Source organism: Trichechus manatus, unplaced genomic scaffold (genome assembly GCF_000243295.1).
Source record: "Trichechus manatus latirostris isolate Lorelei unplaced genomic scaffold, TriManLat1.0 scaffold00041, whole genome shotgun sequence".
Classification (NCBI taxonomy): domain Eukaryota; kingdom Metazoa; phylum Chordata; class Mammalia; order Sirenia; family Trichechidae; genus Trichechus; species Trichechus manatus.
Window position 1 is genome coordinate 10,075,121 of NW_004443977.1, and position 18,490 is coordinate 10,093,610.

General features: G+C 55.3%; 1 protein-coding gene across 1 annotated transcript in view; it reads right to left on the reverse strand.

Moving 5' to 3' along the window:
- CFAP65 (cilia and flagella associated protein 65) overlaps positions 1 to 18,490 on the reverse strand; it is a gene marked incomplete at its 5' end in the record, with an annotated part of 41,900 nt that overhangs the window by 13,464 nt on the left and 9,946 nt on the right. Inside the window, 16 exon segments of the mRNA XM_004376391.1 lie at positions 2,824 to 2,952; positions 3,275 to 3,488; positions 4,696 to 4,824; positions 5,271 to 5,421; positions 5,588 to 5,746; positions 6,605 to 6,829; positions 7,370 to 7,615; positions 9,049 to 9,186; positions 10,812 to 11,171; positions 11,411 to 11,611; positions 12,517 to 12,782; positions 13,152 to 13,374; positions 14,083 to 14,228; positions 14,490 to 14,689; positions 14,869 to 15,035; positions 15,531 to 15,633. Of these exon segments, the coding sequence (XP_004376448.1) occupies positions 2,824 to 2,952; positions 3,275 to 3,488; positions 4,696 to 4,824; positions 5,271 to 5,421; positions 5,588 to 5,746; positions 6,605 to 6,829; positions 7,370 to 7,615; positions 9,049 to 9,186; positions 10,812 to 11,171; positions 11,411 to 11,611; positions 12,517 to 12,782; positions 13,152 to 13,374; positions 14,083 to 14,228; positions 14,490 to 14,689; positions 14,869 to 15,035; positions 15,531 to 15,633 (3,057 nt within the window).

Here is an 18,490-nt window from a genome sequence, read left to right on the forward strand (position 1 = left end):
CTATGGAGCAGTTCTACTCTGTAACACACAGGGTCACCATGAGTCAGAATCAACTGGATGACAATTGACAACAATAACAGCCTGGCCTGGCCCCTGCCCCCTCTGTAGTTGCCCTCCCTCCTCTCAATGCTCAGCCTCTCTGCGCCCTTCTCTCTCACCATGCATGTGCCAGGCTCTGTGTCAGCAAGGGCCTGCCCAGCCTCACTGCCCAGCTTCACCGAGCAGCACTGCTGCAGGTGGAGCTTGGTTGCAGCCTTCTCCGGGAAGCCCTTCTGATGTACCCACCCCTGCACTTCCACAACAGACACTTCTCCTGCCCTAGAGAGACCTGGGAGGCAAGGACTGAGGCTCATCCACCTTTCTATTCTGACGGCCCAGCCCGGAGCCTGCCCCTAGAAAGCACCCAGTAAATGTCTGTCCAGTAAATCGATGAGTGAACAAGTGAACAAATGACATTAACTTAATGCAAAGCCCTGCATCTCCCTGGGCTGAGCAGAACAGGGACTTTGGAAGGAGGCGGCCAGGAGGGCGTGGGGCAGTTCTGTGGCTCTTTATATCCCCACACCCCTAGCCCCTTGAGGTTCTCACTGTGTCCTGCCTGCTGCGCCTCTAGGCCAAGTCCACCCTACCCTTTTCTTGCTGGTGTTGCCAGGAACGAAACCCTCGGTCTGTTCTTTATGAGCTCAGCAGAGGCAGGCTAGAATATTCAAAAATAGTCTTCTAAGAAATCGAAAGAAAACAACAACACAAAAAGCCTAGGATACGCCAGCTTTCCAAGGAAGGCTCCCTGTGCTCAAAATCCTGGAAGCAGCACAGACAGCCTTCCTGCGCCTCAAATCAACTCCTGATGAATGGACCAGCTCGGCTGACACGCTGCCCGGGTCTCCTCCCACCTCAGTGTCCAGCCCCTGGACCCTCTCCACAGAGTGACTAGAGCTGCAGCCCACCAGAACACCCTATCTTGTTCCAGGACACAGCGCTGTGCCTGTCCCCGCCTCCCCCCACCAGCCCTGCAGGGCCTGGCTCCCGGCCCATTCAGAAAGCCCCAGTGAATGGCAGAGCCAGAGCACAAGGCCAACAGCCCTGCCAAGCTCCTCAGTTATTTAGGGCGGGAACCCTCGTTACTCATAGTCCTGCTCTTCCTAGACAGGAGCCAGCTCCCTCATGTCCTTCCACCACAGGGAGCAGCGGAACACTCCAGAGAGAAAGAGGGCTGCCACCAGATACCTGAGGATCCAGCCCCCCGCCCACCTTCACCCCCACACACCCCAAGACTCTCCTCAGGCAGGAAGATTTCTGAGATGACGGGGTCCCCCCACCACCCTGCATATTCTCACTCTCGTCCACCCCTTGCCACACCCAGGTGGGGCTCTTGGCTCCCTCTTCCCAGCCTGACCCAGACGAGGACACTTCTTTTTCACATCTGTTGGGTCAAGCAATGTTGGAAGTCACCAAAAGGAAGTTTACTAGGAAATCAAGGGGCGTGGTGGAGGCGGGGAGGAAGAGCAACAAAATGCCCTGGCATTGAGCAGGACGTTTACTGGGCACAAGCTCTGGGCCCTACTGGGAGGAAAGTCAAGCTCAGGACAGGCCAGCTGGTAGCTCAGGTTTCCAGGCTGGGCACCATGCGATTGGAGAGATGGAGGCTACCTGGGGCAGCCAGGGATCAGTCTGGCCAGCCGGGACCCTTCCTACAGCCCCACTGGGCTTTGCTCTGCTGTGGCTCCTCAGGGGCAGGTCCACTGAAGCTGGCTTCTGGACAGCAGATCCCTGCCCTATGCCCCACCCCAGACCCTCTACTCTCCGCTATTCCAGGCCTGGCCCCCAATGAACTGGGATTTTGCATCAGGCCTAGCGCCTAGCACAGCGCCTGGTACACAGGAGCAACTTGACACTTCCTTGCTGGCTAACCGGTTTAGGGGCTCTAAACCAAAAAAATCAAACCCTTTGCTGTTGAGTCAATTCCGACTCGTACTGACCCTACAGGACAGAGTAGAACTGCCCCCATGGGGTTTCCAAGGCTGTAAGTCTTTACGGAGGCAGACTGCCACATCTTCCTCTTGTGGAGTGGCTGATGCGTTCGAACTGCTGACCTTTTGGTTAACAGCAAAGTACTCAACCACTGTGCCACCAGGGCTCCTTTAGGGGGGCTCTAGAGTAGGACAAATCTGGGTTTGAACCTGGAATAGCCCCTGGGTGGTGCGAATGGTTAACTAATGGAAAGGTTGGAGGTTCAAGTCCACCCAGAGGCACCTTGGAAGAAAGGCCTGGCTATCTACTTCTGAAAAATCAGCCACTGAAAAACCCTACGGATCACAGCTCTACCCTGACACACATGGAGTCACCACGAGCCAGAAATGCCTCGATGGCAACTGTTTTCTGCCCATTAATTACTCTGGCTGAGTCCTTGACCTCTCTGACCCTCAGTCTTCCCGTCTATGAAAGCGTCAGGAAAGGAGTATTTTTTCAGAGGATTTGAAGAGAAAAGGCTTGTGAAGCACAGGGCCTGGCCTGTTGCAGATGTTCAATGAATACTTCTTATTCTTTGAGTTATTAAGGTGACTATGCCCTTAGAAGGGTGATTCCTGCACTTTCGGGCCTATGGACACATCTTAGCCAGCGACAGGTCCCAGGTCCTGAGAAAACAGCTGTTCACAGCTTCCCTGCTCCATGACCCCAGCCCACAGCTGGCCTTCTCAGTCCCATCAATAGGAGACATCAGGCAGCCATGTCTACCACCAGCAAGAGAAGGCAGCTTTCCATCCTCCCAGCCTCCAGGCGCATGTCTCCCCAGTCCCTGGTACCCCCTTCAGGCAGCCATACCAGTCCAGGGGCACCACCCCACTGTTCTTCAGGGCCAAGAGCACCACAGAGGGTGGGGCCTCGAGTGGCGCAGCTCCAAAATTGAAGTCCAGCTTCAAAGGGGTGAAGATGGTGGGAATCTGGCTTGTGCTGTTTAAACAAAGCAGAGAAACAGACTCAGAGGCAGCCAGTGAGCAGTGATGGGGACAAAGTGGGGTCTCCTAGGCCTGGCTGGCTTGGGTATTGAACCATACAGGTGGGAACTGGAGAATCTGGGACTCGGGGGGCAGGAGTGGGCTAGCATGTCAGACCCCAAGCCAAACCCTTCAGGGATAGGCAAGAAACTGGAAGTCCTTCCTCTCCAAAGAGATGGGGAGTCATTGCTTGGACCAGGTCAGGGGCTGGGAGTGTGGACAGAAAGCAGTAAGAACACCTTCAGATAGGCCCCGGCCCTCCTTCAGGCCCAGCGCACCTGTGCCGGGTGGGCACCTTGTAGGTGAGCTCCCAGGGGGTAGGGTCGCGCTCCAAGTAACTGTTGAGCGTGTCCAGGGAGAAGAGGTGCCACAGGTGCTTGCGGGTGATGCCCTCAGCACTGCCCATGGCACAGACGTCCAGGATGGAGAGTAGGGGGTACACGGCCACCAGGGAAACGTGACACAGCTCCTGCTTCTCCCCAGCCTTGTTATCTGCGGAGGGGATGTGGAAAAGAGGAGTGGGCTCGTTTCCCAGCCCCAACGGGACGCGTCGGCTGAGGGTGCCAGACCCCTAGGCAATCTGCTCCCAGACCCCGGCCAGGAACAGCAGACATCTCCAGGGCTCTGGAGCATCTCCAACCACAGCCAACCCAGGTCTGGAACTTTCTACATGCCAGGCATTGTCCTCAGTGCTTTACTCACATCACTGTGTTTAATGTGCCTGCTATTCTTCTCAAACTAATTTTTTAAATGACAGCTTTATTGAGGCATAATTTACATGCCATAAAACGCATCAATCGAAGCATACAATTCAGTGACTTTTAGTGCAACCGTTACCACTATCTAATTTGAGAATATTTTTATCACCCTGAAAAGAAACCCATACACATTAGCTGTCATTTCCCACTCCTCCCGCCTCCCAGCCCCAGGGAACTGCTAATTGCTTTCTGTCTCCATAGATTTGCCTTTTCTGGACATTTCATATAAACGGTATCATACAATACACGGCCTTTTGTGTCTGGCTCCCCTCACTTAGTATCATGTTTTCAGGGTTCACGCATGCTGTGACCTGTATCAATACTTCATTCCTTTTTGTTGCCTGGGTGCTATTGTTGTTGTTGTTAGGGGCTGTCGAGTCGGTTCCGACTCATAGCGACCCTGTGTATTACAGAATGAAACACTGCCCAGTCCTGTGCTATTTTTATTCCCATTTTACAGATGAGGAAACCAAGGCACAGAGTGGTGAAACAATTTGCTAAGATTACATGGCTAATAAGCGCTGGAGCCAGGATCCAATCCCAGACAGCCTGGCTCCAGACTCCATACCCTTAACTTCCATTCTGGGCTGCCCTGGCAGCAGAGGGCAGGCTGGTGCCAACCACGGGCAGGCTCGTAACAATGCCATTTTACAGAAGGGAGGCTGAGGCCCAGGGAGGCTGAAGATTTGTCTAAGATCGCACAATAAATCAGTAGAGTAGCCCCTAACCCTTCAGCATGAGCCCTCCACAGATCAGGCACACGTACAGACAGACAGTCCCACAGACAGATGTGGTGTGCAAGGCGCACCCTCACACACTCACACTCACTCTGCTACTGCCGACTTGACCCTCAGCACCTCCCACCCCACCTCACACAGCTCTCCCCCTCCCTCCTGCTCTCCCCTGCTCCATCTCTATGCCAGGTGAGGTGGCCCAGGTACCTCTGTGGGAGAGGAGCGAGTAGCTGATGGTCCAGGAATACTGGGCCGGGTGCTTGGGGCAGGCAATCAGGTCGATGTTGTCCTGGGACCGGGGCGGCATGTGCCCCTCTGTCCGTTCCAGCTGCAGATCTGCTCAGGGATGACGTGGGGTGGGGCGTGGGGTGTGGGGTGTCAGGCGGCAGAGGAGGGCCCCAGTACAGGGGAGGCCTCGTTTCTTCTCCTGTTCCTTCCTCGACACCCTCCCCTGGGCCAGCAGAGAACTGGCTGAGGACAGGCCCTGAGCCAGGACACGGGGAACAGAGTCCCTCCTCCAGCCCAAGACAGAGGGACCACACTTCTTAGTGTCATTGGCACTTGAAAAGCACTTTCCTCCACCTAGTAGCCCGTAAAACAGGTGCCACCAATAGCCCCATTTCACAGATGAGGAAGCTGAGACTTAGAAAGGATGTATGCCCAGTGCCATACGTCTAGGAAGCAGAAGCACCAGCTCTTAAATCCTGTCCTGCCTCATCCCAAACTCTAGTCTTAACCTGTGTCTACCCTGCCTCTCTCGGCCCCAGCCCAAGCCCGAGTACCAAGGCGGTCGTTGCCAACGACCTCGGGGCTGGACTGCTCCAGGAACAGGCGGTAATACAGGGTGCAGTTGCCGTTGTTCACGAGCACCAGAAACCTGGACTGCTTGCTGTTCACCAGCATGCTCCCAAAGTCCAGCTCCTGTTCCTTCACCTGGAGGCCAGAGTCAGCTAGCTGGGGTGGGGGGCCTCAGAGCAGGGCAGGTGCAGGGGTCTGGCTCCCACCCCCTGCCCTCTTGGAGTCAGGCACCCTGGGGCCTTCCCTCCCACGTGTGCCCTGGCCCCGCCCTCCCCCCACCCACCAGGGCTCTCCCACTCACTGAGAGGCTGCTGGTGATGCCCATGCCCACCAGCCGCAGCATGTAGTGGGTAGTGGCAGGGGGCTTGGCTTTTGGGGGCAGGCCGGCTTCCCAGACCCACATCCCCACTCGGAACAGGTACTTGGTCTCCTCCAAAGGGCTGAAGGTCCATGTCAGGGTCTAGGGTCACAGAAACACTCCCTGAATGGGGGTCTCCTGGAAGCCTACCCCAAGCTCCTGGCCCTCTGTGGTCCCACTACGGGGGATTGAGCTCCTTTCTGAGTGTTTACCCTGCACCCTTTATTGTATATCATGCTAGCTCCCTCAGCCCCACAACCTTATATCCCCACGAGGTAAGTGTTATTGTTCTCTTGCTTTGTTTCCTGATGAGACACTGGAGACTCAGAGAAGTGGGGTAACTTGCCTAAGGTCACACAGCAAGTAAGGGCTGGAGCTGGGACGTGGGCTCTCCGAGGCTGACTCAGAGTCTGTATCACCTCTCACCTCCCCAGTGCCTGCTCCCTGGGGTCTTACAGACACCTTGTGTGGTGGTTCTTGTCCCAAGTTTGGCCTCTCCAACTAGACTATAAGGCCCTAGGCCAGGACTGCTATCTTGAGGCCCAACTCCTGTCCCTCTTCAGACTGCCACTGTGACCTCTGGAAGCCTCATTCCTCACCCTACAACCAACATTTGGTGCCAAACCCAGTGCTCTGAGCCATCTTCCCCATGACCTCACAGCTTTCGAGAGGATGGATTAAGAATGGACACACCCAAGGGCCCTGGAGTCAGAAGCCTGGGTTCAAGTCCCAGCTCTGCACCTCCTAACTTAGGATCTTAGTATTTGGCTCCTTCTCTCCAAGTTTCAATACTTCTTTGGAAAATGCGGGTGATGATGACGGTAATAATAATGCTCACTCATGAGATGGGGGCGGTGGGGAGGCTGGCACTGTGGATTGAATGGGAGGGTGCACATACCATGCCTGGCCCATGGTAGGCACCTTTTTCTCCAGCCCCTGGCTGTGGGGGAGGGTACTCACAATGTTCTCATTGGGCTGGATGAGCCCCCGGGCAGGCTGGACAGCCAGCATCTTGCGGTGCTGCTCAGAGACCCTCCACTCAAACTCCAGGGGCAGACGAGAGGGGTTGCGCAGGGGGAAGGGGCTGGTGGAGGAGCAGCCCACCCAGGTAGGCTTGAAGAAGATGCTCTTACAGGTGTCCAGCTTCAGCTGCAGTGGTTCCTCACGGCTCTGCATGCTCACCTCCTGAGGCCAGAGGAGGGGGTTGGTGCCTTGACCTCACCCTGCAGTCCTGACTCCCCTAAACACTCAGGAAGCCACCGTGGGCAGCAGAAGACCCTCCTCCAGCCTGAGCATGGTCAGCTTCCGTTGAAGGCAGAGTGGGTAGCGACTGATCCAGGGGCTGGTTCTTGAAAAGAACCCAGGGACTGAGAGAGGACATAGTGACCACTTCATGGGGCTAGATGTGGGTCCAGCATCCCAAGTCCTATCCCAGGCCTGGCCCTAGCTGCCTAAATATCCCTCCACCACCTGTAGGTATGAGTTTTTTGTTGCCCCCCCAGTTCCTTCCACTGGGGACCCCTGCACCCCTTTTCCTGGTCCCAGGTCCCATGAGGTGGACAGGCAGGGGCCCTGACCTAGGGGAGAGCTGTTCCCAGAGGTGGCTGGGGGCTTCTCTTCCTGGAGGGGGAGCGGCCCTTTGGCTCCTTTAGGAGAGTCTGTGAGGCCAACTCCAGAAAGTGGCTTTGAAAAGGGAGCCCCACTCCCAAGGACCCAGCTCCCTACCTTGAGATACTGGGGGCAGAAATTGAACTGCAGGTAGAAAAGGTGCTGCTTCCAGGAGTTACCCTTAGGGTAGGTGCAGATGAGGAAAATCTGGTGGGCCCCAGGGGCCACAAGGCCTGAGCTGGGTCGCAAGATGATGTCTGAGCTGCTTTTGGGGGCCAGGCTGAAGGTCAGCAGCATGGGGCCTTTGTTGAGGAGGAGCAGGCTGCGGTAGGAGGGCTCCCCAGAAGTCACGGCAGGAAATAGCTGGGGGTGGGAGAGAAGAGCAAAGAGGGACTCATGCTCATATCTCCACTCCCCCCAGGAAGTGTATGTGGACCTGGGTGGGGCTGTCTCCAAGGAGATCCTAGATGCTTCCACGCATCCCACTCAACACCCTTGGAGCAAGGAATTGAGGGAAGCTGCAGCCTGGTACCTAGAAACACTTCTGTTCTCCAGAAACCCTCAGACAAGGAGACGAGACAGGGTAGCCACAGAAACAAGCCCCAGGGAAACTCAGGCCTCCAAGACCCCTCCTCAAGGTTGGAATAGAAGTTCTTTCATTTTAGGGTACACTCTAATTGCCCTTTGGAGGACCCATTTTCAGAGATCCTGGTCCAGAAGCTCTGGGGTAAGCAACTCCTTCTAGATGATTCTGATGCAGGTAGCTGAGGGGAACCCCACTTTGAAAAAGGAAAGCCCCTGCAATCCCAGCACCCAAACACTCGCTTTAACCATGAAGGGTGGACCAGCACTTGGCTAGAGCCGAACAGGCTACAAAGCACAAGCCTGCACTCCCTGACCTGAGTTCCCATCCAACTGGAGAAGCCGTGTGCATGTGTGGGTCACTCTGGGAGCCACGCAGCCCAGACTCTGCACGAAGGCCCTCAAAAGGGTGGAGGAGTCAGCCAGGAGACCCTGCGGGACCTTGCAGTCAGGAGGGGCCAACCCTCGTGAGTGGTGAAGGTTTTGGATTGCAGGACAGAAGTGTGGCTGGTCGGGGGGAGCAGTGATCCCTGGTGGTGCAGCGGTTAAGAGCTTGGTTGCTAACCAAAAGGTCTGCAGTTTAAATCCACCAGCCACTCTTGGAAACTCTATAGGGAAGTTCTACTCTGTCCTACAGGGTCGCTATGAGTCAGAATCAACTCCATAGCAATGGGTGTGGTTTTTTGGTTTTTATGTTATCCTGCTTCTAGGGTCAGATGGGGCCCCCAGAGACCCTTGGGAGAGGCCTGGGAGTTATGACTCCCTGAGGAAGGGACCTAAGCCAAGGGCTGGCACTGCCTCCCCCACAGGGCTGGGTGTTCCCAACGGCGGCACTCATGGTGTGGGTGTTGTCTCCCTAGGGCCTAGTCCAGGGCCTGGGGCACCAGGTGCTCAGTAAACGGCACATACGCATGAAGGCACTGGAGAGTTTAAGCCTGAGTGCGAGAAGACCAGGTGAGTGTTTCAGGTGGAGCCGGGAGGAGCCAGCTGTCCAGCCCCTAGCTGGGCCTTCACGTCCTCTCCTAGCCCCAGGGCCTGTCCCAGGAAGAGTCCTTGGCTGGCCCAGAGCCCAGGGGCTGGCCAGGGGACACAGGGATGGCCAGGGAACATGTGGGATGTTTCTGAGGCCAGTGAGGGGTGGGAGGGAATCTGCAGACCCAAGTGGAAGTGGGACTCCTTGGCCCCACCTTCCTCTGCGGCAGGGCCATGCTCACCTTGGGGGCATCCAGGGAGTACTGGGGGATATGGTGCTCGAAGGCGGCATAGTAGCTGTGGCCTCGCACCCGCAGAGTCAGGCACCAGGACGGGCACACCGTGCAGTCCTCCTCGATGTTACTGTAGTTTCCCAGGACCTGGGGTGTCGGAGCCATGAAGAAAGCACAGAGTCCTGGGTCTGGTCCTGGGGCACCCACCTTGGCCCCATTCTGCAGGAGTACCACACTAAGCACAGATGGGAGGGCTCTCCCTGGGAAGACGACACGGAGAACAACGGCCTAACACAGCCCTCACGCGTGTGCCAGGCCCTGCTCTGGGCACTCAGCAAATACTCTCTTTACTGCTCACAACAGTCCGGGGAGGAGGGTGGTGCTGGGCCAGAAGGGCGGACGTGAAAGCAGCATTCATCCGCTAGGAATGTGTCTAGAGAAGCGCTGTCCAACAGAAATATAATGCGGGCCACAGTGCCCGCCACCAGTGTAGTTGCTAATCTTCCAGTAGCCACGGTAAAACATATGAAATTAATTTTAATAATGTGTTTATTTAACCCAATGGAGGCAAAAATCTTATCACTTTAACATGCAATTATTATGTAAAACTTAGGCAGGAGATATTTTGCATTCTTCTTCTCGTACTAGGTCTTTGAAATTCGGTGTGTATTTTACACTTACAGCCCTTCTCAATGCAGACCAGCTGCATTTCAAGTGCTCAGTAGCCACATGTGGCTGCTGGTTGCCATATGGGACAGCACGGGTCTAGAGTCTGTAACCTAAAAATCTGACATGCTTAGCCTCTGAAAAGCCCAGGTCCCCAAGCCTTATTCCTACACACCTCCAGCTGGTAGGATGTTAGAACGGAGGTGATAAAAGGAGGCTCTGAAGCTTCTTCAAAGTTTCGAATATGACCCCATGTTTATAGATGGAGAGACCAGGGCTCAGAGACGTTGAGCAACTTGCCCAAGTCACATAGCTGGTAAATAGCTCTTGATCTTGACTGCATGGTTCTACTCTTCTCTCGGCCCTAGCTCCTCCCCCTGCCACTGGGAAAGAACAACAGCAGGTGGGCAGAGCCAAGTGGGAAGAAAAAGGGCAGGACTAACTGGGGATGAAGGAGCCCTGGTGGCGCAATGGTTAAGCGCTTGACTGCTAACTGAAAAGTTGGTGATTCCAACCCACCAGCAGCTACGTGGGAGAAAAGATCAGGCAATCTACTCCCATAAAGGTTACAGCCTAGGAAACCCTATGGAGCAGTTCTGCTCAATCATATAGGGATGGCACATAACAACAACTGGGGATGAAGCAGGAGACAGGTAGAGACATACATCTCAGACTAGGAGGCCATGCCGGGCTGGGGGCAGCCTGTGTACCTGCTAGGAGCCCCTCCCCTCCACTGTCCCCCAGGTCCTGGCTCTTGCCCACCGAAGGCACAGCTCCTTTCGAGGGACCACTCTTCCTACCTCAGGGAGTGGAGGATAAGCCATCTGGCAGCCCCAGGGAGCCTGTGTGCCACTCCCTGCGTACCAAATTTGATCCCAGCTGAGTTCTACTTTTGGAGGGGTGGGAGGGCACATATGAATGAGACATAGTCAGATGGGCCAAGAAACCCCTTGGCCAAGAAAGGCCACACATCTGGAAGAAGACAAGGGGAGTGAGAAAAACCTGGCACGGAGCAGCTGGGTCCTCGCAGCATCCCTCTACCTCCCCACCCTATCCCGGCATTCAGGGGCCGGGGCAGATGAACCCACTCCTCCCCACATGCAAACCTTATAAACAGCGAAGGCTTCCAGTTCCACTTCGTACAGGCAGTTGGGGTGTGGTGGCTGGAAGTGCAGGCGCAGGGCAGTGGACTTGAGTGGGGGCACATCGCAGGTGACCGGGCTCACCCAGAAGGGACAGTCAGGCCTGTGTGTCCAGACCACGGTGATCTTGCCCTTGGTGTGGTTCATCAGGCACAGGGGGACAGGGTTGGGGGTCTCAGGCCTGGGACAGGCACCAAAGTCCACCTCAAAAGGCTCTACGCTGACGGGTGGGGGGAAGATGGCCATGTCACTGGTGCCGTCACAGAAGTACTCAGTCATAGGGGGGATGGCAGGGTACTGCTGGGGTGGCTTGTCCTCCAGGTCCTGCATGGAGAGAGGGGCGGGCCGGGGCCCACCCACCATTCCTCACTGCCGCTGCCCCTCTTCTGCACACTCCTTTCTGGGAAAGGCTGAATGAGCTCCACACAGGTCACCCCTGACTATTAATGGTGCCTGGGGGGCTCTGGGGGCAAGGACCACCTTAGGGATGCTAGAGAAAGGGGCATGAACCCAGGAAGGGGAGGGAGCCTACCCCCAGGGGGCTCTGGAGGGTCCACCCATACCTCACTGGGGATCATGAGGGCCCCATTCTTATCCTGTTCTAGCTTCTTCTCTTTCAGCATGGTACCCAAGATGTCAGGAGGGTACAGCGTCAGGCCCCGCGCTAGGTGCGTGCGGTACCAAGTGAGGTGCTGGGGCTTCAGGATGGCGGGTTTGGCATTGTCTGAATGGCAGGTCCCAAGCAGGTCCAGGAACACCGGGTCCTACAATGTTGTGAGAGACAGGGCATGGGAGGGTGCGGACAATGGAGGACAGAACTGAGGATAGAAGGGGGCAGACAGCCTGACAGAGGCAGCAGGGTAGAAACTATAGGGTGGCAGGCCAAGTGAGCATCCCAACAGCTGCCCGGCCAAGGAGACGGCGGGAGCCGCGGAAGGTCAGGACCTAGAACAGCACCCAGGCCTCTGGGGCACTCAGCCGTGGCGTACTCTCCCCCTCTGCTCCTGGATATTCTACTGTCCATCCTACTGCCAGACAAGAGGTCTGCAAAAGCAGAACTCAGGCCTTCCCTAGGGGAGGAGAGAGCGGGGGGTGGGGACAACTTCATCAGGCCCTCCCTCTTGTCTGTGTCCTTTCCTGCCACCCAGAGCCTGCCCAGCCATGCTGCATCTTCATGAGCATTAGGAAAAGGTAACCCCCCCGCCCCAGGTAGACAGATGCAGCCCAGTGCGTGGGCACACTGCTCAGGGGCAGAGCATTCAGCTCTCACCCACCCCCTTGGCCAGATACCCTGGTCAGGGCACAGCTTGTACAACCTTACTCAGGGGCCTGGGTTGGGATCCTAATGTCAAGGCCCTCTGCCGGGCACATGCTTTGTGGGGTAAGGCCCAAACCTCCTTCTCCCCAACCCAACAGCAGCGGCAGAAACGTCCATGGCTGGGTAGCAGTCAAGACAAGATTGGTACCCCAACCTGCTCAGAGTGAGCCCTCATGTGCCCCTGGAAGATGAAATACTCGGGCAGACAGAGCCAGAAAGTTCAAAAACAGGGGAGTGGGCACCACGCCTTGTCTTCCTCACTGGCCTTGGATGGCACCTCCAGTGCCCCATACCTGGCTCTGCCCCAGGGGAGCCCCTCCCCCTCTGCCTTGCTCCTCCCTCACCACTTACCTGGTGGTGGATGAGACAGGCCACCCTCCGGAAGTAGATGATGGGGTGAGTGGGCTGGAAGGTGCAGTGCAGGGTCATGCGGGCCTTGCCTGCCAGGGTCCCAAAGGCAGGCCTGATGCTGAAGACGCTCTCCTGGCAGTCAATGGCAAACTGAAAGTAGGCCATGCAGTCTGCCCTGTTCTCAATCCACAGGGGCTTCTCCGTGCGTGCCCCAAGGGTGATCCAGCTGAAGTTGATACAGTCATGCTGCAGGGACACAGCTGGACCTGGCATGGGAGACAGGGCCCTGTGAGTGGGTCTGCCACCTGGCTAGAGCTGGGGTGTCCGTCTCCCCAAGGATATCTCAGAAAGGGCCCCTGCTGGAGATGGAAGGCCAGGCTGGGAACGCCAGAGCCCCAGCAGCTGGAGCAGAACTCTAGCATCACCAGGGGTGATGGCAGTACCAGAATCTCAGGTGTCCAGAGTGATTCCTCATTGAGCCCACCAGGGGGCAGCAGACGCCCAGCCTGCGGAGCAAGGACGCAAGTAGCTCTTAGAAGCCCAGAAGTTAAAAAAAGCAGGCCAGGAGATTTCAGGATTCTAAAGGTGGGCTACTCTTGTCCCCAGGGAGTGCAGCATCCTGAGGGTACCAGTACCTCTACAGAAACCAACAACTTTGAGCAGAGTTTGGGAGGCACAGCCAGAGGGCATGATGGCGATGTAGTCCACAGTTCTGACATCCAGGGTCTCGGGGTGGAAGAACACAGACACACATTTCCTTTCTCCTGGGGGCACGATGCCATGGGCCGTGTCGCATGAGAAGGCCTGGTCTTTGACCAGACTGTCTGGGGCCACTTCGATCCGGAAGGGGGCGCTCACCTGTGGGGCCAGGTGGGGCAGAAGGGAAGAGTCAGGTCACAGGGTAGGGCAGTCTGTGAATTATACCAAGGAGGCCAGTCAAGTAGGTGCGGGCAGCTGGTGTCCAGCCTGTGCCCCCTTGTAAGGCCATGAGTGTGTGGTGAGGCTACCTCCACCTGGAGGAAGGAAGGGGCTAAGCCATGTGCCCTGCTCTGTGACCACCCAGAAACAAAAGAAAACCAAACCCATTGCCTGCAGAGTCAGCTCCAACTCATGGCGACCCCATGTGTGGCCGAGTAGAACTGAGATCCACAAGGGTTTTCTTGGCTGTAATCTTTATGGAAGCAGATCTCAGGGAAGGCCTTTCTTTTTCAGTGCCACTGGGTAGGTTCGAACAGCCAACCTTCAGGTTAGTAGCCAAGCACAAACCATCTGCGCCACTCAGAGACCTGGACCACCTAGAGGTGCACCTTTTTCTTCTAATTGCAAAGGCCCCATAAAGGCTAGTGGTGGTCCTCCTGGGATGCTCTTGAGGTTCTCTGTGGCTCATGGGATACCCCAGCCCAGCCTCCAGCGGAGAGGAGAGGGGCATTTACAGACACGGACTATGGGAGGTCTGGGGCTGAAGATGTGGGGAAAAGAAGTGCATCTGTAAAGGGATAGGCTTTAGGAGCATCCAGCCCTATGGTCACTGAATCCTGGGCCCTGCCTCCTCCCCAGGGCTCATACCACCGATGGGTTATACAGCTTGATCTGCCTCTCGGCGGTGCAGCCCACAGCAACAGAGCCAAAGTATAGCACCTTCTGGCAACCCTCGGTGTCCTGGTCCTCAGGCTGCTTCTGCTTTATGCTCACCAGCAGCTGGGCACACTTGGCTGGGGCAGAGACAGGGACTCTTGGTGGGACCTGCCAGGGCCTTTGTGAACCCAGCTGGGCAGCCCCTCCAAGAAGGCAAATGTTCCCAGGGAAAAACTGGTCTGCAATCCCAAGGAAGGCAAAGTTGGCAGGGCCAAGGGGAGGGCAGGAGGCTGGGGGAGGTCCCCTGGGGGCCAGGGCAGGAGGTGGGGAGCCCACTGAAGCTTTGAGACCCAGGGAGGCGCAACAGGGCTTGGGGACGGGTGAGGGTGGGGCCTCACCCACAGCCTGCAGCTGGATGCTATTCTTCTGCTTGCTGCTGTCCCCATACCAGCATGTGGCCTGCACCTCGTGGATGACAGCCATAAGCGGCTGGAAGGTCACCTTGATCCGGCAGGCCTGGCCTGGCTCCACCAGCCCTGTGGTGGGCAGCATCTGGAATGGGCTGGAGAACTCCCAGGTGAAGAAGGTGGGCAGGTCCCTGGGGGAAGGGAAAGTAGGGGAGCAGTTCAGAGCTCCTGGGCTCATTCTGACACCGCCCCTCCTTTAGAAAGGCGAAGAGGCTGGGCAGTCCTCCCTCCACTTCTCCCACTCCAGGGTATGCCGGTCTCTCCTGCTCCCAGACACCCTCTTCACTGGAGCTTCTGCCTCTCCCCTCACCCCACATTGTCCAGGCAGAACCAGGCCTCGGCCGTGTCCCCCACGGCACACATGGGCAGCTGCAGGGACGGTGGGCAGATCAGCTTGTGGCAAGGCAGCATGGCCCTCAGGTCCACACAGAACATCCCCTCTGCTTTCTCAAACCACAGCTGGTCCTTGTACTCCTTCTGCAGCGTCAGGAGCAGGGAGGGGGGCAGCGGCAGGCACTGATCAGGGAACACGCACCCCACCCCAGTCCTCAGCCACCCCGAACACAACGACTGAGGGGCTGGGCCGGGCAGTACCCACCCTCTCAGTCTCCAAAACTGTCTTGGTCTCAGAGATGTGGGGCTTCCTTTGTGGGTAACAAAGTATTTAGGGGTAACTTTTTGGGAACAGGAAGAGGTCAAGGCATCTAGGGCTTTCTGGTGGCCAATACAGTATCACAGCCTTTAACCTCCCTGCCCCCACAAATATCCAGCTGGAAACATCCCTTTGTCCAATGAGATTAGGGTCTGAGCCCCTTTCCAGGGCTTCCCAAGCCGGTGCCTTGCCATGGCCAGCAGAATGGGAGGGGGTGGGGGGCAGGCTACTTAAAAAGCCTGCTGCTCTGCCCGGTCTCTTGTTCTGAGGTCACAGTTCTCCTGTACCTTACCACCTCTTCTTGCTGTGGCAGACCTTACCTCCTCTAAAGGCCGGAAGAAGATGGGGAGAGTGAAGGTGATGCCTGGGCTCAGTAAGATAGGCTGAGGGATAACCGTGAAGAAGAACTTTGTCTTGGGAGGCCTGCAGGAGAGAGCCAAGGGAGAAGCAGTTCAGCAGCAGGGCTGAGAAAACCAGAGGGAGAAGAAAGATTAAGGGAGGCCCTAGAGAGCTGACAGGGCACAAGTCCCTGGGTCCACGGAGGAAAGGACCCTGGTGATGTCACAGAGGGAGTTACGGGGGTCTGTTACAGGGAACCTGTCTCCCTCCTCCTGCTTCACCTGGCCCCCTCTGTTGTGTTGTTGGGTGCTGTTGGGTCGATTGCGACTCATAGTGACCCCATGTGGCTGTAATCTTTAAGAAAGCAGACTGCGAGGTCTTTCTCCTGAGGAGATGCTGGGTGGGTTTGAACCACCAACCTTTCCATTAGCAGCCGAGCACTTAACCATTGGGCCACCAGGACTCATTGGGCCCCCTCTGACCCCTGCTTTTCTCTCAGCCTCACTCCAGGATGTCAGAGTACTGAACAAAAGGATCTAGGGCTAAGCAGCAGCATTTGTACCTCTGCTTAGCATGGTGGTCAGTGGGGACAGGGATGGGGAAGGGCTGTCTTGATTTAACAAAATCACTGAGCACTCAACTGGGGGAAACCAAGCCTGAGGATGGAGGTGTTGAGGATGCCTTTCCAAGCAGAGACCTCAGCAGAGCTGCAGAGTCCTACGGTGAGTTACAACTCAAGATGCTTCAGACTTTAAAAATGTTAATAATAAGAGGATATTGTCAGCAACCCACCGCATGTCTGTCAGTTTGTCATACTGTGATAGCTTGTGTGTTGCTGTGATACTGGAAGCTATGCCATGGGTATTTCAAATACCAGCAGGGTCACCCACGGTCGACAGGTTTCAGTGGAGCTTCCAGACTAAGACAGACTAGGAAAAAGGAACTGACAGTGTACTTCTGAAAAAATTGGCCAAGGAAAAACGTAAGAAATAGCAGCAGAAAACAGTCTGATATAGTGCTGGAAGATAAGCCCCTCAGGTTGGAAGGCACTTAAAATACGACTGGGGAAGAGCTGCCTCCTCAAAGTAGTGTCGACCTTAATGATGTGGAATGGAGTCAAGCTTTCAGGGCCTTCATTTGCTGATGTGGCATGACTCAAAATGAGAAGAAACAGCTGCAAACATCCATTAATAATCAAAACATGGAATGTACAAAGTATGAATCTAGGGAAATTGGATGTCATCAAAAATGGAACGCACATAGATCGATATCCTAAGCATTAGTGAGCTGAAATGGACGGGTATTGGCCATTTTGAATCAGACAATGGAAGTGGTATATACGAGATCAGGCCTGAGCAGGCGCAAGTAAGTATTAGGAAGTATCCAAATGCTCATGGTCTCCACTCCTGTCACATTATCTGCCCTCTCCCAGTCTGCACCTATGGTCTCATGGGGAGTTCCTTATGATCAGTTGACTGAGGAAGAGAAAAACTTGTGCCTGGTTTACAGGTGGTTCTGTGTGATATGCAAGTACCACTTGAAAGTGGACAGCGGCAGCACTACAGCCCCTTGCTGGGACCTTCCTGAAGAACAGTGGTGGAGGGAAATCCTCCCAATGGGTAGAACTTGGAGCAGTGCACCTTGTTGTTCACTTTGTGCTTGGAAGGAGAAATGGCCAGATGTGCAACTGTATACTGATTCATGGGGTGTGCCCAGTGGTTTGGCTGGATAGTCAGGGACTTGGAAGGAACATGATTGGAAAATTGGTGACAAGGAGGTATGGGGAAGAGGTATGTGGACAGACCTCTCTGAATGGGCCAAAGAAGTGAAGATATTTGTATCTCACGTGAATGCTCACCAAAGGTTGACTTTGGCAGAGGAGGATTTTAACAATCAAGTGGATAGGACAATGCATTCTGTGGAAACCAGTCATCCTCTTTCCCCAGCTGCTCCCATCATTACCCAATGGGCTCATGAACAAAGTGGCCGTGGTGGCAGGGACGGAGGTTATGCATGGGCTCAGCAACATAGACTTCCACTCGCCAAGGCTGAGTGGAAGTTGGCCTTGGTGAGTGCCCAATCTGCCAGCAGCAGAGACCAACACTGAGTCCCCAGTATGGCACCATTCCTCGAGGTGATCAGTCAGTAACCTGTGGTAGGTTGATTACATTGGACCGCTTCCATCATGCAAAGTGCAGTATTTTGTTCTTACTGGAATAGACACTCTGGATACAGATTTGCCTTCCCTGCACACAATGCTTTTGCCAAAACTATCATCTGTGGACTTATGGGATGCTTTACCCACTGTCATGGTATCCCACACAGCATTGCCTCACATCAAGCAACTCACTTCACAGCGAATAAAGTGTGGCAATGGGTCCATGCTCATGGAATTCACTGGTCTTACCATGTTCTCCATCATCCTGAAGTAGTGGGCTTGATATAACAGTGGAATGGCCTTTTAAAGACACAATTATGGTGCTAGCTAGGTGGAAATATCTTACAGGGTTGGGACAAGGGATGGAAATGGGAGTGGCACCTCTATTACCCCTAGTAAGCCACTCGCAAAATTTTTGCTTCCTCTTCCTGTGACCCTATGCTCTGAGGGACTAGTGGTCTTAGTTCCAAGGGGAGGAATGCTCCCACCAGGAGATACAACAATGATTCCATTAAACTAGAAGTTAAGAATGCCACCCAGCCACTTTGGGCTCCTCCTGCCTCTGGATGAACAGGCAAGGAAAGGAGTTACTGTATTGGCTGGTGTGATTGATCCTGATTACCAAGGGGAAATCAGATTGATATTACATAATGGAGGTAAAGAAAACTACAGCAACCCAATTCTGACGTGACTACTAATGGCCCAGACCCTTCAGGAATGAAGGCTTGGGATCACTCTACCAGGCAAAGAACCACAACCAGCTGAGGTGCTTGCTGAGGGCAA